Below are 24,060 nucleotides of genomic sequence, written 5' to 3' on the forward strand. Positions count from 1 at the left end.
GGTTTAATGACATGACTAACAGCACCATCTTAAGTATCTGAGAATTCCTGTCCTAGCATAAGTTATAAAGAATAGATACGTATTATAGATTAATGTATATCGGAGAATTTAACTTCTTAAAGAACATGACCTTTTCCAAAGTGTGAGTGCTAGTGTTCCCATACTGATCCAGGATTTTCTGAGTATCTAATAGGGTCAAAGGTACTTTTCGTATCAGTGGAGACGACAGGAAGGAAGACTGTACGAGTGTTTGGTATGGTATTTTAGAAAGCAGTGCAGATCTGAACTCCTTTTAGTATCTATGCATAAAAAGCTAGGCTTTGGGAATAAGTGAGCAAGATAGACACAAACTCCCATGGAGTTTATATTAATCCCGGGGAGATAAAGGATTTATACAAAAAGTTTCTCAACCTCCATTCCATTGACCTTTTGGGCAGGTCATTTATTGCAGGACTTGTCCTGTTCGCTGTTGGGGGTTCAGCAGCATCTCTGGCCTCTACCCACTAGACGCCAGCAACACTCTCCCTATCGTGACAATCAAAAACATCTCCAGACATTGCCGAACGTCCTCTGGGGAGTAAAATCATTCCTGATTGAGAGCCACTGATATGCAATGTTTTCATGGAGTGGTAACTGCTATGAAGAAAACTAAAGCAGGGTTTAAAAGACCAGGGAACAATGAGGGATGGACAAGGGCTCTTCTGGACAGGAGGCTTTCTGAGGAGGGTCCATTTCAGCAGAGACACAAAGTGAGGGAGTGAGCTTTGTGTAAATCGCTGGATGAAGTCTGCAGGCAAAGGAAACAGTAAGTGTAAAGACGGTGAGGTCAGAGGAGGCTAGAATTATGGAGAAACAGCATGCCAGACCTTTGTGGCTAAAAAGAATGAGCAGGGACAGAGGTTGGATAGTGTAGGGTCTTGTAGGACACGGTGGGAGATTGTGTTTTCATTCCGAGTGATATGAAGACAGTTGAAGTTTGAGTAAAAGAGCAGTATGAGTTATCTGTGGTTCTCAAACCAAATTATTTTAGTCTTCAAGATTAAGTTATTCCAAAATAAGTATAATTTCTATTTTTCTCAAAAACATATTCATGCCTTCTCGAATTACTAATATTACTGCAAAGCCTTAAATACTAAAATGGTGATTAAGGACACCTTATAATACTCTTAATTGTACATCTAGCAAAATAAAGTGCCTGTAGCTTCTATAAACTGTAAAATATTGTTTTGGAAACACTTTGACATACTTAAACTGCATGTATCCAGTGTTATATACTTTTAAAAGTAGCTGAAACACACCAAAAAGCTATACTGTATTTCTAAGTCCTTCATAAAGCGGAGAGATGTGCACCTATGTGCGGAGTACTTTGGACGTTAATACAGCAGTTATGTGAACTGGTCCGCATTTACTTATACTCGCTCTCTTTGGCTTAGATGCATTTCTGAGTCTTAACTTTTAAAAACATAAAATACCACTTTGGTTTTCCAGGAAAATTGAGTTTAAAAAAAAAAGTTCATTTTTCTACCTTCTTTTAGCCTTAAAAATCCCTTTGAGAGGACGTGCTATATGCAAGTCAATTGTTTTGGGGTAGAACAGGTGTGTGCTTAGACATTCCTAAGATATAGGGATTTAAGGCAGAGATTTTAACAAATGAATTGATAACCCAATATGAAGTGGTAAATCCAAACTAAGGAAATGCTAGAAGGCATGTATTAACCTAATAGAAACCTTGAAATATATAGCTGTTACCAAAATATTCTTACCTGTTGGAACCTGATGTCAAGGTCAAAGGTAACGGGATCCTTTAGGAAACAGATAACAGCTAAGATATTCTTGGTGTGGAATCAGTGATACAAGGAATTAACTTCACTGTATACATCCCAGAATAGCCTCGGATCTGTTCAGGTTTTATTAAACAGGATTTGCAGCATTAGCTTGACTGTGATTATCACAAGAGATTATGCCGTAAGAACCAATATTGCAGTGAGAAAAACACAAAGGACAGGATTTTAAATGGGAAAATAAAGAAGTGGGATAACTTTTTGGTACACATAAAATACAGGAGAGCATCACTTTGGAAGTGGACTGGCCCCTCACCTTCTCTGCCCACCTCAAGACCGGCAACCTGGGGATCCTGGTGTCTGGAGAGGTCCCCAAGCCCTGATGACAGACTTCAGCTGGGAGTGTTGAGGCTCTGAGAGGACCGAGGGTCTAGGCAGTTGCCTCTAATTCTATGGCGTCCAAATGGATGGGTCTTAGCTCTAGGACAGCTTTGTTTAATATAGCATGATCTGTATTTCCAGTACCAGAAGGTCTCTTGGAATTAAAAGCTCATAGCTTTATACTGACAAAAAGGGCTTTAATTAACGCTTGCAAAGTCCGATCAATTACGCATGTATTTTTCTTGCTACGGCACGTTAGCTTTTCTGATGCCCTATTTTACAAGCTTTTCTGTCTTACACATCATCACTGAAGAACCCAGTATATGAATGCCATACTTGATCATGAGAGAAATTTTGTTCTCATCCCAGACTAAATCCGGTCCTGAAAAGTGAATTCAGTGGGAAATCAGAGATGAAATTCCAGCGCTGTGCTGGTCTATGGAAGGTGGGTTTACTTCTCAGGAGGCTCAGGGTGAAGGGGGTATCAGGATGGGGTGCAGGTAGCACTTGAGAGGATGGAGAGGGGCCGAGTGGTTGGGAAAGGATAGATCCTAGATAATAGCAACATCTTTCTAGAGCTCCGTTACGGTGAGCCTCACTGTTGCTCATCAGACACGGTCTGGTTTCAAAAAGGCCAGAGAAATCCAGCAAAGAAACAGCACGGCTTCTATAGACCATGGGTATTTCTCTGTGGCAGATGTTTGAATGTCTGTCAAAGCCTCTCATTCAGGTTGACAACTTCTCTGGGTAAGGTGGTGCCGTTGGCTGGAAGCAAGGCTTACCTTGATTAGACGTTCCAGCTGCCCTTGCAAGCAGAGCTCGGTCCTGAAGTTGACCGTCAGCCTGCCTTGTCATTCATGCATGCACTGGTTGGGAATACAGCAGCTGAGCAGAGGGGAAAAGAGGAATGTTGTTGATACAGGTTTACTGTGAAGAGGAAAAGTTCTCACCAGCTTTCCTTCATGAGTAGTTTGGTGGTCAGCTGACTTCCTGACTCTTTTCTAGGAGCTGGTTAGGGGCCATTTGGTCATCCTGACTTTGCAGAGAGTAACTCAACTCTCTTTTTCAGTTTGAATTCCTTTTAATCCTAGTACATGAGTGTGTTTGCTTCTTAGTACGTTTTCTGGTTGTAAAAAGGGTTTTCCTCTGGGTACTTCCCCCATCCCGCCTATTTCTTGCCCCTCTTGAGATTTCCCTGGGAGCCAATTTGAGGAAGTTAATGGCGCATGTCCTGCTGGATTACTTCTGCCCATTTGCTTCTAAGTGTTGCAGACACAGTAGTGTTCCTTCTCAACCTTAATAGTCCTAAAACAAGTGAGAGGAGGTCCTTCAAGAGTGGACTCAGCATAGTTTCTCTACAGTAGGAATGAACCTTAAAAAAACAAAACAAAACAAAAACCACAAAAAAACCCCCAAAACAACAACAACAACAACAACAACAACAACAACAAAACCAAACAACAAAAAAACCCCTTATATTTGCATCTTCTTCAGACGTGGGGCCCCGTGCTTAATACGGGAAGGAACAGTGAAGTGGAATTGCAAATACTCCTAGAGACAGAGCTGAAGGCTCACTCCGAAGCGCTGAGGCGCTGCAGTTCCCCTTCTCTCCACAGGATGGCAGTATCACACCTGCCGGGGAGCGGCGCCTCGCCTGGAGGTCAAGGTGTTGCCGGCCACCAACCGAGGCTAGGGTGCGAAAGATGCAGGAGTCAAAGGGGTGCGCACAGTCAGTAGGACTGGACCAGGTTTAACACCTGATAAGGTGGGGAGAGAGGGTCAAACCCTCTTAAGATACGTTGAGGAATTTTTGGTTTTCTAGCACCAAGACTTCAAAACAGGGAGGTAAAGCATCCCTTTGGTTACGGGTAACTCTCCCTCCTTTCAAAGCTCTTGATGCTTTTGCTCTCTTTTGCTTTTTCCACTGCTTCAGTTTTATACGATGGGTTGAGGTGGCCGCCAATGACCTCACGCGCAGCACATTTTTCTCGAGCAGCGGACTCTGCTTGGATTCTGAGTTGCAGAGCTCAGGTCCAGATACTTCCTCAGAGGAACAGAGGCTTCTCCAGGAGAAGTAGCTTCTCGCCCTGTTAAATGCCAGGCAATCAACGAAGAAAGGGGTCAAGAAAATATTTCCTGGTTACGATATAAATAAGTCACCTAACGTAATTTTCACAGCTTTTTGCGTCTGACTGGATAGTAGTTCTCTCTAGATCTGTCTGACCTGCTGCTTATTTGCCCCAGAGGTGAATACAGCGGGGCTCCGGGCTCATGATCACGCACATAGGTACATATCAGCCCCACCAGATCCAGAATCTTCACTGGTATCTCTTTGGCTTTTACACTTGAGCCCATCAGAACACTGACAGTTGACCCTTGAACAACACGGGTTTGAAGGACATGGGTCCACTTGAACGGGGATTTTTTTTTTTTTTTCCAATCTAGTACATACTGTATTTTCTCTTTAGGATTTTCTTCATGTTTTCTAGCTGACTTTGCTGTGAGAATACTGTATTAGATAATACATGTAACATACAAAACCGGTGTTAATCGGCTTATCAGTAAGGCTTTGGTTACCTGTTTCAATCCCCCATCTTTTCATTGTTCCTCATTTTCGAGGAAACTGGGACGATGGTCGCTGTAGTTTCTCACTTGTAGGGGCCACTCTTATCCAAAGTAGGACAACTGGCAAGGATTTTTTCCAAGTTGGTTTCTTGGCAAGTTTTTGTCAAAGTTTCCTCCTGCCATGATCCACCCCCCCCACCCCCCACCAGTTTACTAGGGAAAGCACTTAACTTTTGTTAATCTCCAAGGCATTGCATGCTGCTCCTGTGACTTTTGCCACAAATGCTGCTCTGAATTACTGGTAGCAATCCAAACCTAGGAATAATTTTGTTTAAAAGTGTTCTGACAACTTCTGAGGCCTCTTCTAAAGGGTAGGGAAAAGCTCCAACCCAACCTGTAAAAGGGTCTACAAATACTAGCAAATATTGAAAATTACCCGTTGTTTTTTAGTAAAGTCTACCTGCCATTCTTCTGTAGGTTCGGTGCCTCCAAGTTGTAGACCCTTTTAGAAGTGGTGGAGACCCAGTCTTAGGACTGTTTTTAGGACTAATGTCGCATTTTTAGACAATCTTTTGAATAGTTCTCTGAAGATTGGGACCCACAATATATTTCTGGATCCACTGAAGAGTAGCAACTCACTCATGATGGGTGTTTTGGTAAATATGACTTTTTTTTTTTTTCATAAGATATCCTGGGATAATGATTATCCCTTGTTCATTATATTTCCAGCTGGCTTAAAATTTTTTTTTTTTTTTTAAGGATTTGAGGGAGGGAGAGAGGGGAGGGAGGGAGAGAGAGAGAGAGCGTGCATGCAAGTGCAGGGGAGCACAAGGGGTGGGGGGAGAACCAGGCTCCCTGCTGAGCTGGGAGCCCAGTCCCAGGCCCCTGGGATCATGACCTGAGCCGAAGGCAGATGCTTCACTGACTGAGCCACTCAAGCACCCTCCAGCTGGCTTTAATGCTAGTATTGTGTTCAAATCCCCATTCTTCAGCTCTTAATAGAGTTGATAGGGGCACCTGGGTGGCTCAGGCAGTTAAGCGTCTGTCTTTGGCTCAGGTCATGATCCCAGGGTCCTGGGATCCGGCCCTTCAAGGGCTCCCAGCTCAGCAGGGAGTCTGCTTCTCCCTCTTCCTCTGCCCCTCCCCCCTGCTCATGTGCACATCTTTCCCTCTCCCCTCACTCTCAAATAAAATCTTAAAAAAAAGAATAGATATTATTTGACATTTGGTTAAGTCTAGGTCTGGTACTAAATCCATTATACAGGGTCTCTGTACAGGCTGCCAGCTTGGCGGCTTCATCTGCCCAGTTGCCTAAAGGAACAATCAAACTGTCTGATTTCTGGTGTTTTTGGCAATGGACAATAGCTGATGGGCCATCATTGCATCTAGCTCTCAGTCGTCCCTGATCTATAAAACTACTCCCATCTGTGACCATCTCAAGGTCTGGATTTTCCAACGGTAGATCCATATGGCTGGAATTAGTTGTAATTAACTTGGCCTAATTAGTCATATAAGCACAGCAATAGTGATTGACTAAATAGGTTTTTGTTGTTTTTTTTTTTAAATCTGCTTTCCTGGAACTTTTCATAAGAAATTTCAGGTTGAACGTCTAACAGCCTCTCAAGGCTAAGAAGCCAAGCTAAATACTTGCCATCTGACTTCACCCACAATACCTAGAGGTTTGGGTGAATTCCTCTCTTCTTGGGGTCCTCAAAATAGCCGGAGGTTCCTGCACCTGCCAGGAAGTGACCTTCTTTACTCACCTGGGACGGCTGCTGGTACCCCTGTAAGCAAGGTACTAAGTCAGTTTTCCCAAAGGCTTTCATTGGCTTTATGAAGTTGGGCTTAGTTCCTTCAAGCTGTCGGGTCCCATCGGAGTCTATGCATATCTCCCTCAAATAGGTCATTCTGGTCAAAGCCTTGGTAACACAACCAATGTTTCCAATTATGTCCTGACGTAAGGAGAACAGATTCTTATTAAACTTACGCAAATAAAAACATACTGCCGTGAAAACGGAAGAACACTCATTTGGAATTTCTGAATTCTGGAGAGATCAGGCAGGGAGAAAAAGACAAAGGTTTCTTTGTGTACAAAGGATTCTTTTTACCAGATTTCGGTTAAGTCATAGGTAGCTTAAGGGGCAAAGTTTCCTTAAATCTGGAAGAGCAAATGTTAGAGAACCAGCAACATTGCAAACGGGTCATGGAACCACCTGCCTCAATTCATTCAGTCCCATGTTATTAATTCTCGTTCTATTAGATGCAGTTTTTCCACTAGTTCTAGAAATTCCTACTGTTGAGCTTTACAATCTTAAAGATATCAGAGACCTGTATTTGTCATTACAGTGCATCGGACAAAGAAATTCTGTGGCACATGCTTCAATAATTAGAATTGCAGGTGATGACATTATCCCAGGACATATCAACACCTTAGGAGTTATGTAATTTCTGGAACAGTTAGTGATCAACCGGGAGTCTTTGCACAACGCACACCTACCGGCGACGGGGACCTGCTCACGCGCTGGTCACCGGCGGCTGGGCGCGTGCTCTCCTTTCTTCCGCACGCTGTGCAAGTGTGGAATTGGGAGGGAGGCGATGTGGTTCAAGTCTTAGCTCTGCCCCTGGTGCCTGAGTAACTCCGGGTGTTTTTATTTTTAGGGTGGGGCATTTGTACATACTTCACGTGGGACTAAGGATTAAGTGAGAAAAAAATTATTTTGTCAACTTCAAATAAGGCAACTAGTGAGAGTGGAGGACAGTGGAGTCACGCTCACTTGGAATTTTAGTTCCAGAGCGTCTCCCTCATGAGCCAGGTCCACCGGGGATCACCCACACTCAGGATTTCCCCAAGCCTCGCATGGCTGCTCTGTCCTCAGTCCCAGAGTCGGGAGCCCCGCTGTGCCCCTTCCCAGCAGAGACTCTCACAAGCAAACCTGGCCGTCACCACGCTCAGCCAACAGTTCCCGACGTGTCCTAGTGACTACTGACTTCCCAGACGCAGGACTCCAGGTGGAGGTTCTGGTAAGAGTGCAGGGTACAGACGGATCTCAGGGAGGTGCAGTGCTGTCAGGGGTGCTCTGTCCGTGCCTGGCAGGTGTTGTGGTGAAGCCATGCTTGGCAGGGAGCTCACTGTTATTGAGAAGATTGGAGCACTTGTGGTTGCCTCCGCAGGTGCCATTACGGCTGAACATGAGCCTGAAGTGGGTCCAGAGCCATGTGGAGAGGACAGGCAGCATTCCCGGAACACGGAGAGGTAGCCTGCCTAGGGCAGGGCTTAGGGGCCAGGACACCTGGATCCCCCCTGTATCTCTAGCTCTCCCAGGGGCCGTGGCATAGCCCCAAGATTCCCCCTTCTCCTTGCAGTGAATGCAATTATTATCCCTTTGGTTTTATGGTGATGCTTACCATCTGTGTGTGGCCTCGTCACAGTTCTTTTGATCAGATGGGGGTCATCAGGCGCCATCAGGCCCCGTATATTGAATCTTGGCCGGGGCAGGAGTCAGCTCCTCCTGGGCCAAGCAGGTGGGGCTGACCGAGGCCAGGGGAAACCAATGCTAATGAAGACTAAAGGCACTGGCTAGGCCAGGGTTCATAAGAATAAGGAAAGAAATGGTAGTTACCATTTGTCAATGCCTCCTAAGTACTAATGTACACACATTGTCGCATTTTTTCCCAACAATTCCTACAAAGGAGATGTTCTCATTTTGCAGATGAGAAAATAGAGTCACTGACACAGTTTTGTCTTTGTAAATTATTGACTTCGTATCCCAAAGGAAAAAAGCTTGGAATAAATTGATTAGTAATAATAATCTCTAAATGTATTTTTTTAAAGTTTATTTATTTTTAAGACATCTCTGTACCCAAAGGGGGGTGCGAACTCATGACCCCAAGATCCAGAGTCACATGCTCCTCCGATTGAGCCAGCCGGGGGCCCCTCTTTTAGTGTATTTTTGTCAAATAATTCCTCATCCAGACAGGCCTGATTTCTTGTTTCCACAGGATGCAAACCTGTGGAACACTTTCCTCAGCGGAGGCACTGAGCTGACCCTCTGACGGGTTTCTTCTAGTCCTTGAAAGAGGACTGTGGACATAGAGAGTCATACATACGCACACAAATACACGCTTACTGAAATTATTTCCAATTTGTTCATTTTAGGTAAGACACACAACGGATCAGATTCAGAATGACTTGAGAAAAGAAAGAGGAGGAAGAAATTATTACTATTGTCTACAACGGCTAGCCAGCCGGAGATTGCTGAGGGGCGGGGAGGGAGTCTGGATGCAGTGAAAAAAACGATAAATTAGGGCTCAAAATTGTTACACGGGGTTTGCATTGATATGAGGTCTGGGTAGCGTGTAGAGTTTCCTCCTCGTGGAGAGTCCCACCCGCCCGGCCCTGACCTGGACCCTTTACCCCCACGATTGCAAGAGCGGGGTGTTCTGTTTTAGAGAAAGCTGCTGTCCGCCTCACACCCCGAGACTGGGCATGCGTTCTGTGGCCTGGAGATGGGTATCCCTTTGCTTCAACATTCCTTTCATGAGTGTAAAAGCTGTGCGTTTTCCGATTCTCCTCAGTTAATGTATTTCTAGTAGCATTATATCTACTTGAGTTAAGCAATTCAGTGGTAGCTACCTCTAGAATTGACATCGATACCTTTGTCTGTACATATTATGTGTAACATTTATAATGTATTTTATTAAGGAGACATTGGAAATGTGTTGACCCTGATATTGTAAGGGCAATACCATAATCTTCAAAAATTATTGTCTAGGACATCTTACAGCTCTTACAGCACTTAGGGGACATCATCACATTTGGTTTTTGTTTCTTTGCAGTACAGTATTGAGGCACAGGCTGACCTGGGAAGAACTCTGGCTCTAGAATCAGCCTGAGTTGCAATCTTGACTCTCCAGATGACTTTGAACAATCCGTCGACGCTCTCAGAACCTCAGTCTCATTACCTGTAAAATGGTTCTTTTGCCTGAAGATAATAATACCTACCGGTTAGGAATGCTGTAAGATGAAATGAAAACGTGTGTGTAAAGCACTTAACGGAGTGCCTGGCTGATGGTCAACCCAAAACAAGCCTATCATACAGTCCTGCTAATGTGGATGTATGCATTGGACTCGAACTTACAAAACTTATAACACTTTGGAGAGTTAAAAAAATTTTTATTATTGAAGTACAGGTGACATGCAATGTTATATTAGTTTCAGGTGCCCAACAGCGATTCCACGATTCTATACATTTTGCATCGCTCACCATGTAAGTAGTCACCTTGCGACGTTATTATAATATTATCGACCATATTCCCTCTGCTGTACTTTTCATCTCTGTGACTTATTTATGTTATAACTGGAAGTTTATACCTCTTAATCCCCTTCCCCTATTTCACCCATGCCCCCACTCCGTCCCTTCTGGCAACCACCAGTTTGTTCTCTGTATTTATGAGTCTGTTTCCATTTTTTATTGGTTTTGTTTGTTAGATTCCACATACAAGTGAAATCGTATGGTATTTGTCTTTCTCTGTCTGAATTATTTCACTTAGTATGATGCCCTGTAGGTCCATCCATTTTGTTGCAGATGGCATGATCTCGTTCTTTTTTATGGCTGAGTAGTATTCCCCTGTGCGTGGAAACTTTTTTTTTTAAGAATTTATTTTTATTTATTTTTAAAGATTTTATTTATTTGAGAGTGACAGAGAGAGCGAGAGCGTGAGCACGAGTGGGGGTTGGGGAAAGGAGCAGAGGGAGAGGGAGAAGCAGGCTCCCCACTGAACAGGGAGCCCCATGCGGGACGCGATCCCAGGACCCCAGGATCATGACCTGAGCCGAAGGCAGATGCTTAACCAACTGAGCCCCCCAGCCCCCCGTGGAATCTTCTTTATCTATCTGTCCATGGATGGACACTCAGGTTGCTTCCATTTCTTGGCTACTGTAAATAATGCTACAATGAATATAGGGATGCACGTATCTTTGAATCAGTGTTTTCATCTCCTTTGGGTAAATACCCAGTAGTGGAATTACTGGATTGTATGCTATTTCTATTTTTAATTTTTTGAGGAACCTCCATACCATTTTCCACAGTGGCTGCACTGATTTATATTCAAACTAACAATGCACGAGGGTTTCTTTTTTGGAAAATTAAAAAAATCCTTTTATCTTCCATTTGTCTCATTCTAGTACAGAAAAAAATTCAAAAAGGGTGTAGTAAAAAAAAAAATCCCTAACCCCAAGTCTGATTTATTGTGCTCTTAGATATTTTTCATATATCGGAAATCATGTTATTTCAGTGGTAAAGAATGAACGTGACAGGGGCCAACTTCTGGAGGTTTCAAGCAGTTCTAATTTTCTCTTTTCATTCTGTAGCCCTTGTACCAAGGAATTTGCCACTGGGCTACTACCAGTCCCCATCCTCTTCGTGCACCATGACAACTGGACTCAGAAGTGCGAGCTCCGCATCACTGGCGGTACTGACAGCTTGAGCTGCACGCTGTAGCCTTGAACTGGCTTGGACGTAGATGGGGTCAAGTGTGATTGATTTCGTGTCGGTGAAGAAAGCTTTGCAGTCTGACTCCTGCGGTCCCCACCCCGGTGCTGGGAGCTGCGGCCAGCCAGCCACACAGGGTCAGGGTGTCATTAATGCTCTCGGCCTAGCAGATGGTGCTTGTGTTCTCGTAATTGGAAGATTTGGGATTACGGGCCTCAAATGAGACCCAAAAAATGGCAGGAAAAAAAGATGCATTCTTTTAGGTTATGTCTGCGTGGATCAAATATTTCTCCTGTCAGTAGCTCTGCCCGCAAAAAGGCCACGTACGTGTCACCCTGGGGAGCTGAGCAAGAAGCCGAAAGGACAAAACATTTTTAAAATTTGTGGTTTGTCATAGTAAGGCAAATTTTCTATTTTCTTCTGTACTATATTTGTTTTCAATAAAACATCTCAAATACATATCACTAATGCTCGAGGGAGATGCATCAAATTTCACATTACGATCTGCTTTGGCCCATCCTGGCACCACGGCAGGTATCCATGGGGAAGCACCCACACTCCAATTTGAGAAGAATCGATATCTACCGATGGAAACACCAGCATCAAGGTTTTAAAGTAATTCGAGCCTTAAAGGATGTCAGATTATAGACGAGTAAGCAAAAACAGGAGGCTCACAGATTTTTGCCTCCATCATAGCTGTGGTATTTATTAGCTAGGAGGGCAAGTGACTGTTTTGAGGGCTGGTGTGCGCTGGGTTGAGCAGAGCACTGAAAAACATGTCCTACGGTCGTACACACAAGTGGGAAGCCAGCAGAGGTCTGTCTTTGTTTTTGTGGCAGCTGTGTCATCATCAATGAGAAGAGACATCACTTGGGGCACAGCTGGAAAGGTGACAGGTGTGACAGTATCGATTTCTTTCAACGTACACAAGAGCTTTGGCCATCGGAAAGAGAGATATATGAACGGCATTTCCCAAACAGCAAAATGGGCCATACGCGGTCCCAGTGTATTTGCCATATTTTTCGTTAGATTATCGCAGTGTTCCGCTCCAGGATGTTTACTGACAAACCTGAAGTGACTGTGCCGAAGAAACTGTCGTTCTTGTTTTATTGCATCCATCTGTCCCTTTGTCCTTCGGATTTGGATGTAGAACACCACCCGGGAGCGATGAGCGGAGCTTCCTCCGACTCGGAGGCTCCTAAGTCCGGTAGAGGCTGTCCATACAGTTCACCCGTGAGCTGTTACCGTCTCGGTCTGTCTCCTCCAGATCCACTGTCTCTGCTTCTCTGATGCCCCAGGAGATGAGTCCCGTGGACCACGGCAACTGGGCTCCCTTTCCCTCCGGCTTCCTGTTGGGTCCGCCTGATGGGACGAGCCTGCAGGAGAGCAGGGCGTAGGAGCGGAGAGCTTGGGATCCTGATTCCCTGGCTCGCCCCGCACACGTGGCTCCTTTGGTTGGTTCCTCTCCCCGTAGGGTTCCAGCTATCGTTCTTTCGAGGCTCTGGTACACCGCTCTGTGCTTGCCCCTCAGCCTCATGGTGGTCATGACTCCTCATTGTCGCTGGTCCCTCAGTGCTTCTACACCCCTTTTGGTTCTCGAAACCTCTGCAATATTCCCCTCACTGAACGCTCTCGGGTTAAGTACTTTTGAGTGTGCCATGACTTTCCTGCGGGAACCCTGACCCAATAAAAATTCCTTTAAGAAGAGCACTTTGGTCAAATACATGGGGGTCAATCAATTTATTTGCCTTTTTTTTTTTTTTTTTTGTAATCTCGAAACACAATCCTATGTGCCAGGTGTGGTGTCAGGTGCTGGAAATAGAATGAGTCACATGACAGACTCGACCTTTCTTTTACTGAAGATGTTTTTAGGAATTTCAAATGCATAATCTGTATTCAGTCATTTATGCAGGTGCTCAGTGCTACTCAGGGTAAGGACATGAGGCGTAATGTACGACACCCCAATCTCTTTTCCTTACAGAACACCATCACATCCACAGTGCTCGTCTGTTACAGAAGCAAATTGTTTTTTCATGCTTCCTAACATTTACCAAACAAATAGATCATATTAAGAACAGTAAGTAAACAGCTGAATTTCTAGAAATATGGGTTGAGTAGTTCTGGTTAAACTTTTTGGTTAGTAGAGAGTCACCACACAAATCACCAATTTTTAAGGAATTACAATAAAATATATATTTTTTTACAATAAACTATTCTTGACACAAAATTATGGTAGACTTTTTTTTGTGTTGTCATTTTGAACTCAAATTCCTAGTTTAACATTATAAATGTGGGGGTGGGTGGACGAGGCAAGCTTTTGTGATTTCTGATTGCCTATCATTATTTTAATTGATGTTTCATTGTAGAGTCAAAGAACAAGGCTTTGTACCAAGTTCAGCATATTTGTGTTTGCTCTCAACTGAATTCAGTTGACAGACATATCATAGTGTCAAGATACGCCACCATACTAAGAATGGAAAGGTCTGAAGCACTGGTCCTTCAAATGACAACTGGTGAGGTCCTTTGAGAGCCCAAGAGAGACTGGTGAACGAGTAAAGAGAAAGGAAAACAGCTGCATATATGTCCCTTGCTCTGAAAATATTCCTCCAAGTGTATGAAGATCATATCATTACTGGCCCTTCATCTGAGCAGTAGGAATTTGACTTACAGAGGGATACAGGTGTAGAAGTCTGAAATCAGTGTCACCGGGACAAAGTCTAGATGTGGGCAGGCCTCACTCCTCCCAGGGGCTCTAGAGGAAGAGCCACTCCTGGCCTCTCCCAGCTCTGGTGGCTGCCGGCCTCCCCTGGCTTGTGGCCCCATCACCTGATCTTTTCTCTTCTATCTGCGATCTCCATCAACTCTCCCTTATGAGGACACTTGTGATTACAGTTAGGGCCCACCCAGGAGAGTCTTCCCATCTTCCCAATGAGATCCTTAATTTAATTTCATGTGCCAAGATCCTTTTTCCGGGTAAGGCAAAATTCATATGTTCCAGGAAGACCTAAATTCGTTGGAGGCCATTTTCAGCCTCCTACACCTGTCAAATTCTGGTTGTTTTGTTTCCTTGTCTCCACCTTATTATATTTAGAGACACATTTGGTGAAACCCTGTTTCTCAACCCTGCTTACCTTTTTCTTTTATTTTCACTTCTGTTGTATATAGTTTTGGTGATACCTCTTTGTATCCAGCTCATTTTTCCAAAGTCGGGGCTGATGTTCCCAAGGGACCCCACTTGACTCTGTCATCAGTTGTGATAATATAACGGAGTAAGGTCATTATAACCTGCTTAATTTCCTTAATTTCATAAATAACAAAAACTTGCTCTTGAACACATATATTTACCAATATAACTATAGAGTATGTTTGGGAAAAAATGGATGATAATCTCTTGACCCTAACACAAAGTCATTATCTTTTCTAGGCATGTCCTTTTACTCTTTTCCATATTTTGAAAGGTTGCAACAGCAACATGATCATTGGTAATCTAGAATTCCTATTATCCTATCAAGTAGCTATCCCACAATTCAATTAACAATTTCCTTAGTATGGGCCATTTAGGTTGCTTATAATTATTCACTCTTATAATATAATAAGGTTAGGAGGTACAACATCGTGGTGCCTTGTGGCAAAAAATTTTAGAATGCTTGCCTGGTAGAAAATGCTTTGTGGAGTCATCGGTGTTGGGCTGTGCCTCATGGTCCATCATCACGTGGGCTGAGCCCTGCTGGGTACAGCTGTGCATGGACGACTTCTGCCTCGTGTCTCCTCCCCTTCAGTAAATGACCGCCCTTGGCTGCCTTCTTCATTCACCCTGTAAATGGGCTCCTTAAACTGGGGTCTGGATACTAGAATAAAATATATAACATCTTCCCATTTACAGTTTGTTCAGTAGCAGTGACATCATGGGGCATCTGGTATATCTCCATGATGCTTTCTAAATCCCTAAGAAAATGGAAGTATTTTTTTAAAAGATTTATTTATTTAAGAGAGAGAAAGAAAGAGAGAGCAATGGGGGGAGGGGAAGAGGGAGAGGGAGTCTTTTTTTTTTTAAATTTACAATGATTTTTTATTATATTATGTTAGTCACCATACAGTACATCCCCGGTTTCCGATATAAGGCTCGATGATTCATAAGTTGTGTATAACACCCAGTGCACCATGCAATACGTGCCCTCCTTACTACCCATCACCGGCCTATCCCATTCCCCTACCCCCCTCCCCGAGGGAGAGGGAGTCTTAAGCAGACTCAGTTGAGCATGGATCCCGATGGGAGGCTCAATCCCATGACCCAGAGATCATGACCAGAGCAGAAACCAAGTTGATTGCTCAATGGACTATGCTACCAGGTGCCCCGAAAACTGAAGTATTAATGAGAAAAAAAATGTATATACTTTTTATTCCATAAAAATGTTAGCATGAGGGAAGAATACATGAGGAATGAAAATGAGCCCAATTTTCCATAGTGTGTAAGTCCATTCTTGGTAGGAAATTGGGTATTTTTCACACCTTCAGGCCACTAGATCTTTCATTCAGTATGTACATTCATTTAGTACGATTAAAGTCATATCTAGAACATACTGGGCTTTATCCTAGAAGCCTAAAATAAGTAGGTTTGCTTCTCTGGCATGTCTTCCTGGGAGGAAACCAGGAATGGAACAGACGTCACAGAAAGCACTGTTGGTCATGTCACCCAGGAGAAAAGATGTCTGCATAAACACTGTGTTCTTCTGGATGGAGTTCCTTAACAAAAGACAGAAAAGAGAGAGAGAGAGAGAGCGGGAGAGAGAGAATGTTTGAAAAACACTGAAAGACTGGGATTAATTTCAGGTTCAAAACCAAATCCGCTGTGGCTTTCTCGACAAAGCTGACAACGTGGATTTTTCCTGGGCACAGAGCACTCAGCAGCAAGTTCAGGGTGGTTGCTCCATTTGGGGGCTGGGGGATGTATCTGACAGTTATCCTGGCCACTATGTAGTTTTTTCATTATTATTATTATTTTTGACATTTACGAAGGGTTCATATCTTTCTGTCATGTTGGAGAAGCCCAATAAATATCTATTGAATTGAATTGTGTTTAAAAGGTTTTTTATTTTAAGATTTTATTTTTAAGTAATCTTTATACCCAACATGGGGCTTGAACTCACAACCCCAAGATCAAGAGTCGCGTGCTCCACTGACTGAGCCAGCCAGGCATCCCAAGTTTCAAAGAATTTTGATCTTGGTAGCTGGGCAAATTAGAAGATGATGGAGGGTGATTTTCTGTTGGTAGATAAGTACTCAGACAGGAATTAGAACAGGAAATTGAGGCCAAATTTCCCATTTTACAGAAGGGGAAGTGAGGTCAAGGGTTGCAAAGTAGCTTGGAAAAATCTCTCTGGTCAGGGAAGCTGATATTATCCAGCAAGGAAGCAAAACCCAGGCTGATGATGGATAAGGACTTCTCTCCCTATATATGCAGACCTCGTGGTAGCCAACAGCCTTCTTGTTCCCTTTTCTGTGGGGAAGGCTTCTTGAAATGGTGTTTTGTTTTTTTTTCCCCCGAAGTGGTTTTTATCATGGGTCATATTGGCTTGTGACTAGGTTAAGTCATGTCTGAAACACAAATTTAAAAAGCATTTGCATAGGAAATACCTAAACGGTAATCACCAGAATGAAGATGTGGTTTTCAAAATAATTTGGAAACTCTGATTTATGTGGTATTAGCAGAGGCATGCTGATGGTATTTGTATTGCCAACTTAAACTTCTTTAAGAACGAATTGGGCAGTTTGGGGTTTATGCAACTCTTCAACTTTTCTTTCTTCTTTATGATACTTGCATTGTAAAAAATAATTTAATTTTTTTATCCCCTTTTATAAAGGAATTTGCAAAGGAAGGGACATCTGATGAAAGGATTTCCATACCTAAGTGGCTCTGAGTAAGATTTGTGGAGAAAAGTTGAGCAATTGGCAAAAAGGAGCTTTGGGCTTCTCGGCAAGTTTCAGTTAGGGCGCTCTTATCACAATAACCCGAAACACTGACAGAGGGCGACAGTATGTATATAGTTGAAAGGTGCTTCATGTCCAGCATCAATGGGCAAAGAGAAGCTGACCCTTTTGTTCTTAACTTTTGATTTAATTGGTGACAATGGCTTTCACTAGCTTTAGAAACAAAGTAAAGAAAATAGGAAAAGGAAAACAAGGGCACAGTCTAATCCTTTCTGGGCTCAATCCTTTCCTGTATTTGTGTGTGTCTCTCTCTCTATCTCCACACAGTCACATAAACTATATTTGCATGTATCACCAGAATATACATAACACCAATGACAGTACAATATCATCGATATCCCAGAGTTGCTAAGCTCTAAGTATGTACAGTTTCATTCTGAGACGTCTTCTGGGTGTTGAAGTCCTAAAAGTCTTTCAGTCAAATGAGCTACAAGCCCACTGCTTACAGTCAGATGGTGTCGTTGATGAAAATGGTGGTTTTATGTGGTTCTCCAAGCACTGCACCCACTGGCCTCTGGAGAACTAATTCAAACCTCTCTGGACCCTCCAGGATGGGCCGTCCCGGGTCATCAAGGATCATCACTTGGAATATCTGCTTATGCACTCCTGGAGCAAAGGCCAGATGTCGGTTGATGCCAACATAATCTATTCCAGCTAGTGGGAAAGGAAAAGTCAAGAATGAGACTGTAGGATTCATTGTCAGAAGTTTTCCTTCAGAAAAAGTTTCCTTCAGAGAAAGACAGCATTCTTCTATGTACACAGCACCCTCACAATCATATTTTGTGGGCTCGAAGCCCAGAAAGGGGAAGTTTCCATATTCTACCAAATACCATGCTAGTCACTCATTCATGACCACGGCCGTCCTCATCAGGGCATCACCTTCCAAGCACTTCCACAGAAAGCTCACGGATAGACTGAAGGCTCTCTGAAGGCAACTTCAATTGGTAATAAAGAAATTTACCTTTAAAAATTTTAATTGTTAAGGTCACTATCATGAATTTTATTTTCATTAGGTTTCACTCATTTGCCTTTGTCAGATACTTGGTTAATCTTACCACATTCTGGTTGGTTTTACCAAGGCATGGAGTTTCTGCCTACTTCCTGAGTTATTAATTATTTTGTGAGTTGGGTCACTTGACCCAATAGCTTCTTTACTATTTATTTAAAAAGTCATCAAATGTAATGACAGCAATAAATTGTAACCAATGGAATAAAATAGAAAACCTTCAGTATATAAATAAATATGTTAATAAATCGACGAACAGAATATTTATATTGTCTCAAGGTATCTCTCCATAAAATACTTACTAATTGCAAAGGAAGAAACAACTTTATTGTGGAGAAACCCGGCAGATACCAACCTAACCAAGTGATCAAAGTTACTAGCACCACTGATGGATAAATGGAAACTGTGCCATTTGATAGACTCCAACGGGAACACAGTGTCATCTCTGCAAACATTCGTGCCAGAAAAGCACTGAGGGAGAGGGACAAGCGGACTCCAAGCCCAGCACAGAGCCCGATGCAGGGCTGGATCCTAGGACGCTGAGATCTTGACCTGAGCCAAAGTCGAATGTTTAACCAATTGAGCCACCCAGGCACCCACAAAAAAAATTTTTTTAAAGCCATTAAATAATTATGCTAAGAAAAACAAAACAAGATTACACTGAAAAGTGCCAAGGGAGGAGAGTAAGGGATCTTCTGCACTGTGGCTTGGATCTTGAGTCCATTGCTTACTTATACAAGCTATTTAACCTCCTTGAGTCTCAGTTTCTTTAACTGCAAGATGGGGGTAATTATTGTTATTTTACAAGGGTGCTGAGAAGATTAGAGATAATACAGCAAGGATTCTAGCATGGAGACTGGCAAATAGTAGGCACGTAGTACAAAGAAATTATAAAGATTATGTGACAAGTTATAACGATACAGGTAACCACAGATGCATAATTGTTATTGTGAATTGACCAAGCTGAGCAGATGAGTCACTTCTCTTAGTCCATCCCTACCTGAGAGCTAGCAGAAGGCTCATCATCACTTGTGCACAAGGGAATTTATCTAAACGAATTTCAATTTATTTTCCCAACCACAAGCCAAATAACCCAATGAGCCAATTAGTCTATTTATTTTCATTTCCAGAAAAAGAGAGTAAAAAATGACCTCTGAAAATTAAGAAAAAGAAAGAAAAGAAAAGAAAAGAAAGCACCCCCCCCCAAACCAGCTTGTAAGCACATTACTAGTTTCATGTACCATATGCTGTGATATATTCACTGGAGGGTTATAATCTGGGAATTCTTCCAAGAGCAAGCACTGTGCTCTCAACCCGATTGGCTGTCTTTACATCCCCTAACTTTCCGGGTACGTGCTGAAACTGGGTTTACACTTTCAGAGGCAAATGCCTATTTTACTCTCTTTACGCCTTGTTAGTTAGTATAGGCTTTTATGTTGCTGGGTTTTACTTGCAGGATTCGTGCTTTTCTCTTCAAAGATTCTCATTGTCTTGGATATAGATGATGCTAGTCCTGGACGAACCGATGGCCCAGAACCCAGAAGATTGAAAGGTTGCGGGGGGCAAACGAGAAAATGTGGCTATCGACGTAGGTGGAAATTTCCCCTTCTTTTCCTGTTGAATTCTTCTGCTTTTGGGATTGGTTGTTTTATTTTTTGGTAAAGCAACTGATAGGCTCCCCAGAGGAAGTGTTACTCAGAACTGTCTAGCTCCTCTTAACGACCAGGCCTTGATTGTCCATATCAAGAGAGGCAAAGGTGAGTGGGACACGAGGACATGCGGCTTGAAGCCAAGGAAAATGCCTGAGTCCGAGTGCAAACCTCCTCTCCTTCTAGGGTCCAACAGGGGCCTGGATTTTCCCAGGAGATGGGCCTTGCTCAGCCATTAAAGGGGTACCTTGGTCTAAAATACTGTTTATGAGCAGTTTACAGTATCTACAAATATTCTGAACTTTGGAAAATTAATTTGGGTCCATGACAAGCCAGGGGGTAATGAACGGATCATAAAGGCTGCTGTTTGAATAGTCTATTTATTTTATAAACAGCAGAAGTCATTCCATATGCAGACCATTTATGTGCTCAGGTAGGAGAAACTTAAAATCAGAGTCTATCAACAAAGACCAGGCATACCACACTTGACAGACTCGACCCCACCCTATACGTACATCTTGATAACGATATAATTTTTAAATGGCCCTCTCACCTTCTGCTCCTGCTGGCTCTGTCTTCCTGGAGCGCACAGTGACAGACGACGCTTGGGAAAGGTCAGGGCCTGTCCTCCAGACACAGATCTCCACGGAGCCAGCACTTTCCTCGACATGATACTCGGCATCCCCAAAGTGGAGGGTAGGCTCTAGGGAGGCATCAGAGGACAAACTAAGAATACTTCGGCCCTCCAGGCCAACTCTCTTGTGGGCTCCTGAGACCCTGGGTGTTTGTCACAATCATCCGACTTGACAGATCCCACAGGCTTGAGGAGAAAACAACAAAACACGTGTGCACACACACACACACACACAGACACACACACAAACCACGTCACAAATCTGACTCCAGGAGGTGCAGTGAGATAAGATCAGTAAGAATTCTATTCATTTTTCTGTTTCAAGAGATTTCTGTCGTATGAAGAAATTTCCCCATTGGGGAAAACCGGCCAGCTAGCTGTAACTCAGACAAGTCAGCTGTTATTTGGGAAAAGATGGTGGGGAATTGAGAAGGCTTTTTCTCAGGAGAAATTTCTCTTTGTGTTGGGGGACAGTCCAACCAGGGTTCTGAATTCGGGGACTGCTGCTGTTTCTTTTCTCACGATATTTGTTGATCACAGGGTTGGACAGAAATCCTGGGGGGAGTCAGGGTCCCATCAGCTGAGATGCCAGAAACGCTCCCCTGGAGGCAGAGAAGGGACTCCCTAGAAAGAGAAGGTTGAAGGAAGCCAGAGTGGGCGTCAGACTTTGGGGGGGTGGCAGGTGAAAGAGTAGCATACATCTCCTGAACGGAGGAAAAGTCCGACAATGAGAAAGTTGGGATTTTTACGGGTATGCCTGCTTCTAGCTAGTTCTCTGTGTTTGAGAAAGTAGCCTATGAACTTAGCTGACCATTTAAAGTTTGCACAAGGTCTAGCTGTTATACTAGGTGTGCTGCCATGAAAAGATTTGAAATGAATGTTTGTTTAGACTGTGAAATCTGGAGGCAAAAACCTGTAAACACCAGGAAGCAGCTTCACCATGGAGGAATGACCCCTGAGATGGTAAATGGAAAATTAACATTGTAGAGACGACGCCTTTGCAAGCATAACGCAATACAGAAGCACATCTGAGTTCAATGTAAAAATTTGGAAGGTAGAAATCAAGTTTATAAGTATTATTTGCTCAGGCTGTATGTTAGTAGATCTCTTAATGCTGAGGAAAGTTTTACTGAGTTTTACTATGATGTACAAGACCTCTCCTTATCTGACTGGAGTCCATTTTTGTCTGGAATCACTGAGCACCATAACTGGCCCTGTGCCCTGTTGTACCACACAGCTCACCACATACCCAACACGCCATTGTTGCTGGTGTGTTCTCTGAGCTGGAGCTCTCTTCCCGAAGTCCCAATTTCATACATTTCTTTTTTTTTTTTTTTTAAAGATTTTATTTATTTATGTGACAGAGAGACAGCCAGCGAGAGAGGGAACACAGCAGGGGGAGTGGGAGAGGAAGAAGCAGGCTCCCAGCGGAGGAGCCTGATGTGGGACTCGATCCCGGATCGCCAGGATCACGCCCTGAGCCGAAGGCAGACGCTTTAACGACTGCGCTACCCAGGCGCCCCTGTACATTTCTACTCATTCTTTAAGGCTGTGATTGAGAGTAACCTGCTTTGGGAAGCCATATATAACTCTTTCAAGAAATCAGACGTTCTTTACCGCATGCTTCCTAACATTTTGAATAGCTCTATACTTGCTATGATGGGCCACACTTGCTATTGGCTCACCTCAGGTGTCCCACAGGTGGGAGGCCTGCACTCAGAGAAGGGGGCAGAGAAGGGAGGCATCCTCTCGTTTCTTCTTGCCTAGACCTTTCACACCATCCCACCATTGCCGCTGATGAATGTTCCTGATACTTCTGAGCTTGGGACAGGAAAGAGGGAGGAGAGGCAAGAGGAGCAGGGATGTTTTTTCTTAGTGGGTGTTATCCTGGTGAACACACTTTCTGGTCTTAGTTGATGGAAGAAAACGGATTCTGTTTCTCATGGGCACGTTGGTGTCTTCTGTGGAGACCCTCACTCCCAGAGTTGGATATTTCTCATCTGCTGCTCCCTTGATGAGGTTGCTGCGTCTCTGTCCTTGCTGGTCACTTTAATCCTCCCTCAACCCATTAGCATCGGCGATGCTTCTGCTGGGGATTGTTCAGCCCTCTAGATGGCGCTTTCAGCCAAGACCTAAATTCACTCTGGTTCTCTCTGGCGTGAAAGGCTCACATTTGGTCCATGGCAACTCTCCTGCCACCAGTGCCTTGGTAACCTCTAAGAATACTGCCTAATCCTGATGTAGCCCCTGTGTTTTGCTCATCCATCAGAGCAGCCAACCAGCTTGTCTCCTATGTTGTGACGTTCCAGGGAAAGCCAGACCTCCGTTCACCGTGTCCTCCATATTGCATATGACACTCCCTACTTCCCAGATGGTCTCCTTAGAACCCCTTCTCCCGATTTATGGGTTCTGAGAAAAGTTTAAATGTGAAAGCTAACAAGCTCACACATTGTTCTGTATTTTTCTTAGAACCATACAAACTTCTCAAGGTCAGTGCCATAGTCCAAGTGTCTTCACACACTTAGTGACACAGAGGCTAGTATATAAAAAGTACTCAAGAATTTGTCAAATGGATAATTTTAACTCACTTCTGATATATTTTGAACTTATTACAAAGGTTTTCTTTTAAAAATAAGTTGGGACAAAGTGATCTGATTTTTTAGCACAGAACTTATTCTGTACGGTATCAAGGAAGGGCAAGAAGTAAGAAAGGGAAAACACATTTGGGTCACTTATGCCGCTGTGCGGAGAAAAAAAATGGACCAAGTGTCTATGAATATAGTCAGATACAAGATGTAAGAGGAGGATGGTGTCACTCAGAGGAAAAACCAGGCAACTCTTCCGAGATGCTCTGTGTACTAAGCTTCAGGGGATTTGTTGAAATAGAGGAAACAGCTCCTCTATGATGCCCGGCGGTATCTCCAGTTCTCCTTGGCCTCGCTCTGTCTAAAGAACTGAGACAGTGGCAGTAATCCGTAAGGGTGGGCAGTTACAAGAGTATGATGCTTTGACCACATCCTACTTACATTCAATTGATTCCCCAGCCACAGATGTGTTTTTATCTCCTTTCAAAGAGAATGCTCTTCAAATGGAAATAGGAAAAAGGAATATGACAAGTTGGGAAGTGAAGCTCTCAAAAGAGATATGACCATCATTTAAAATTAATTCAATGTCCAGATTCAGAGAAATTTCATGACAAGATCCAAAAGGGACTTGCAGATGGAGTGACAGAAACACTATTGGTAAACTGTGAGATAGGATAGATGTCCAAATGTGGGAGATAGGAAAATGTTTTTTTTCAATTGCCTCAGAAAAGAAAATAAAATCTAGAAGCAAATTGATCAGCTTAATCTCTAGAAAAATTCTAGAATAACATATTTAAAATGATACCTGAATTCTTAGAAAAGAAAGAGGTGATGCCTATGAGTCAATATTAATTCTTTAATATGAAAGAATTCAGGTAGTCAAATTCAATTTTGTTTTGTTGTTCATTAATGAGCATCCTCTCTGTGCTCTAAGCATCGCGGGAGCTGCTGGGGATGTAGAGGAATACGCATTCTTTGTC

The 24,060-nt window shown here is 43.3% G+C and overlaps 1 protein-coding gene across 1 annotated transcript in view; it reads right to left on the reverse strand.

Moving 5' to 3' along the window:
• Positions 1-15,650: 15,650 nt before the first annotated feature.
• Positions 15,651-24,060, reverse strand: part of FREM3 (FRAS1 related extracellular matrix 3) — an 83,139-nt gene continuing 74,729 nt past the window's right edge. Inside the window, exons 7-8 of the mRNA XM_026499414.4 lie at positions 20,415-20,564; positions 15,651-17,860 (exon numbers count right to left, since the gene is read on the reverse strand). Of these exons, the coding sequence (XP_026355199.3) occupies positions 17,655-17,860; positions 20,415-20,564 (356 nt within the window). The 3' untranslated portion in view covers positions 15,651-17,654. The remainder of the gene's footprint in view (positions 17,861-20,414; positions 20,565-24,060) is intronic.

Source organism: Ursus arctos, unplaced genomic scaffold, assembly GCF_023065955.2.
Source record: "Ursus arctos isolate Adak ecotype North America unplaced genomic scaffold, UrsArc2.0 scaffold_11, whole genome shotgun sequence".
NCBI classification, from domain to species: domain Eukaryota; kingdom Metazoa; phylum Chordata; class Mammalia; order Carnivora; family Ursidae; genus Ursus; species Ursus arctos.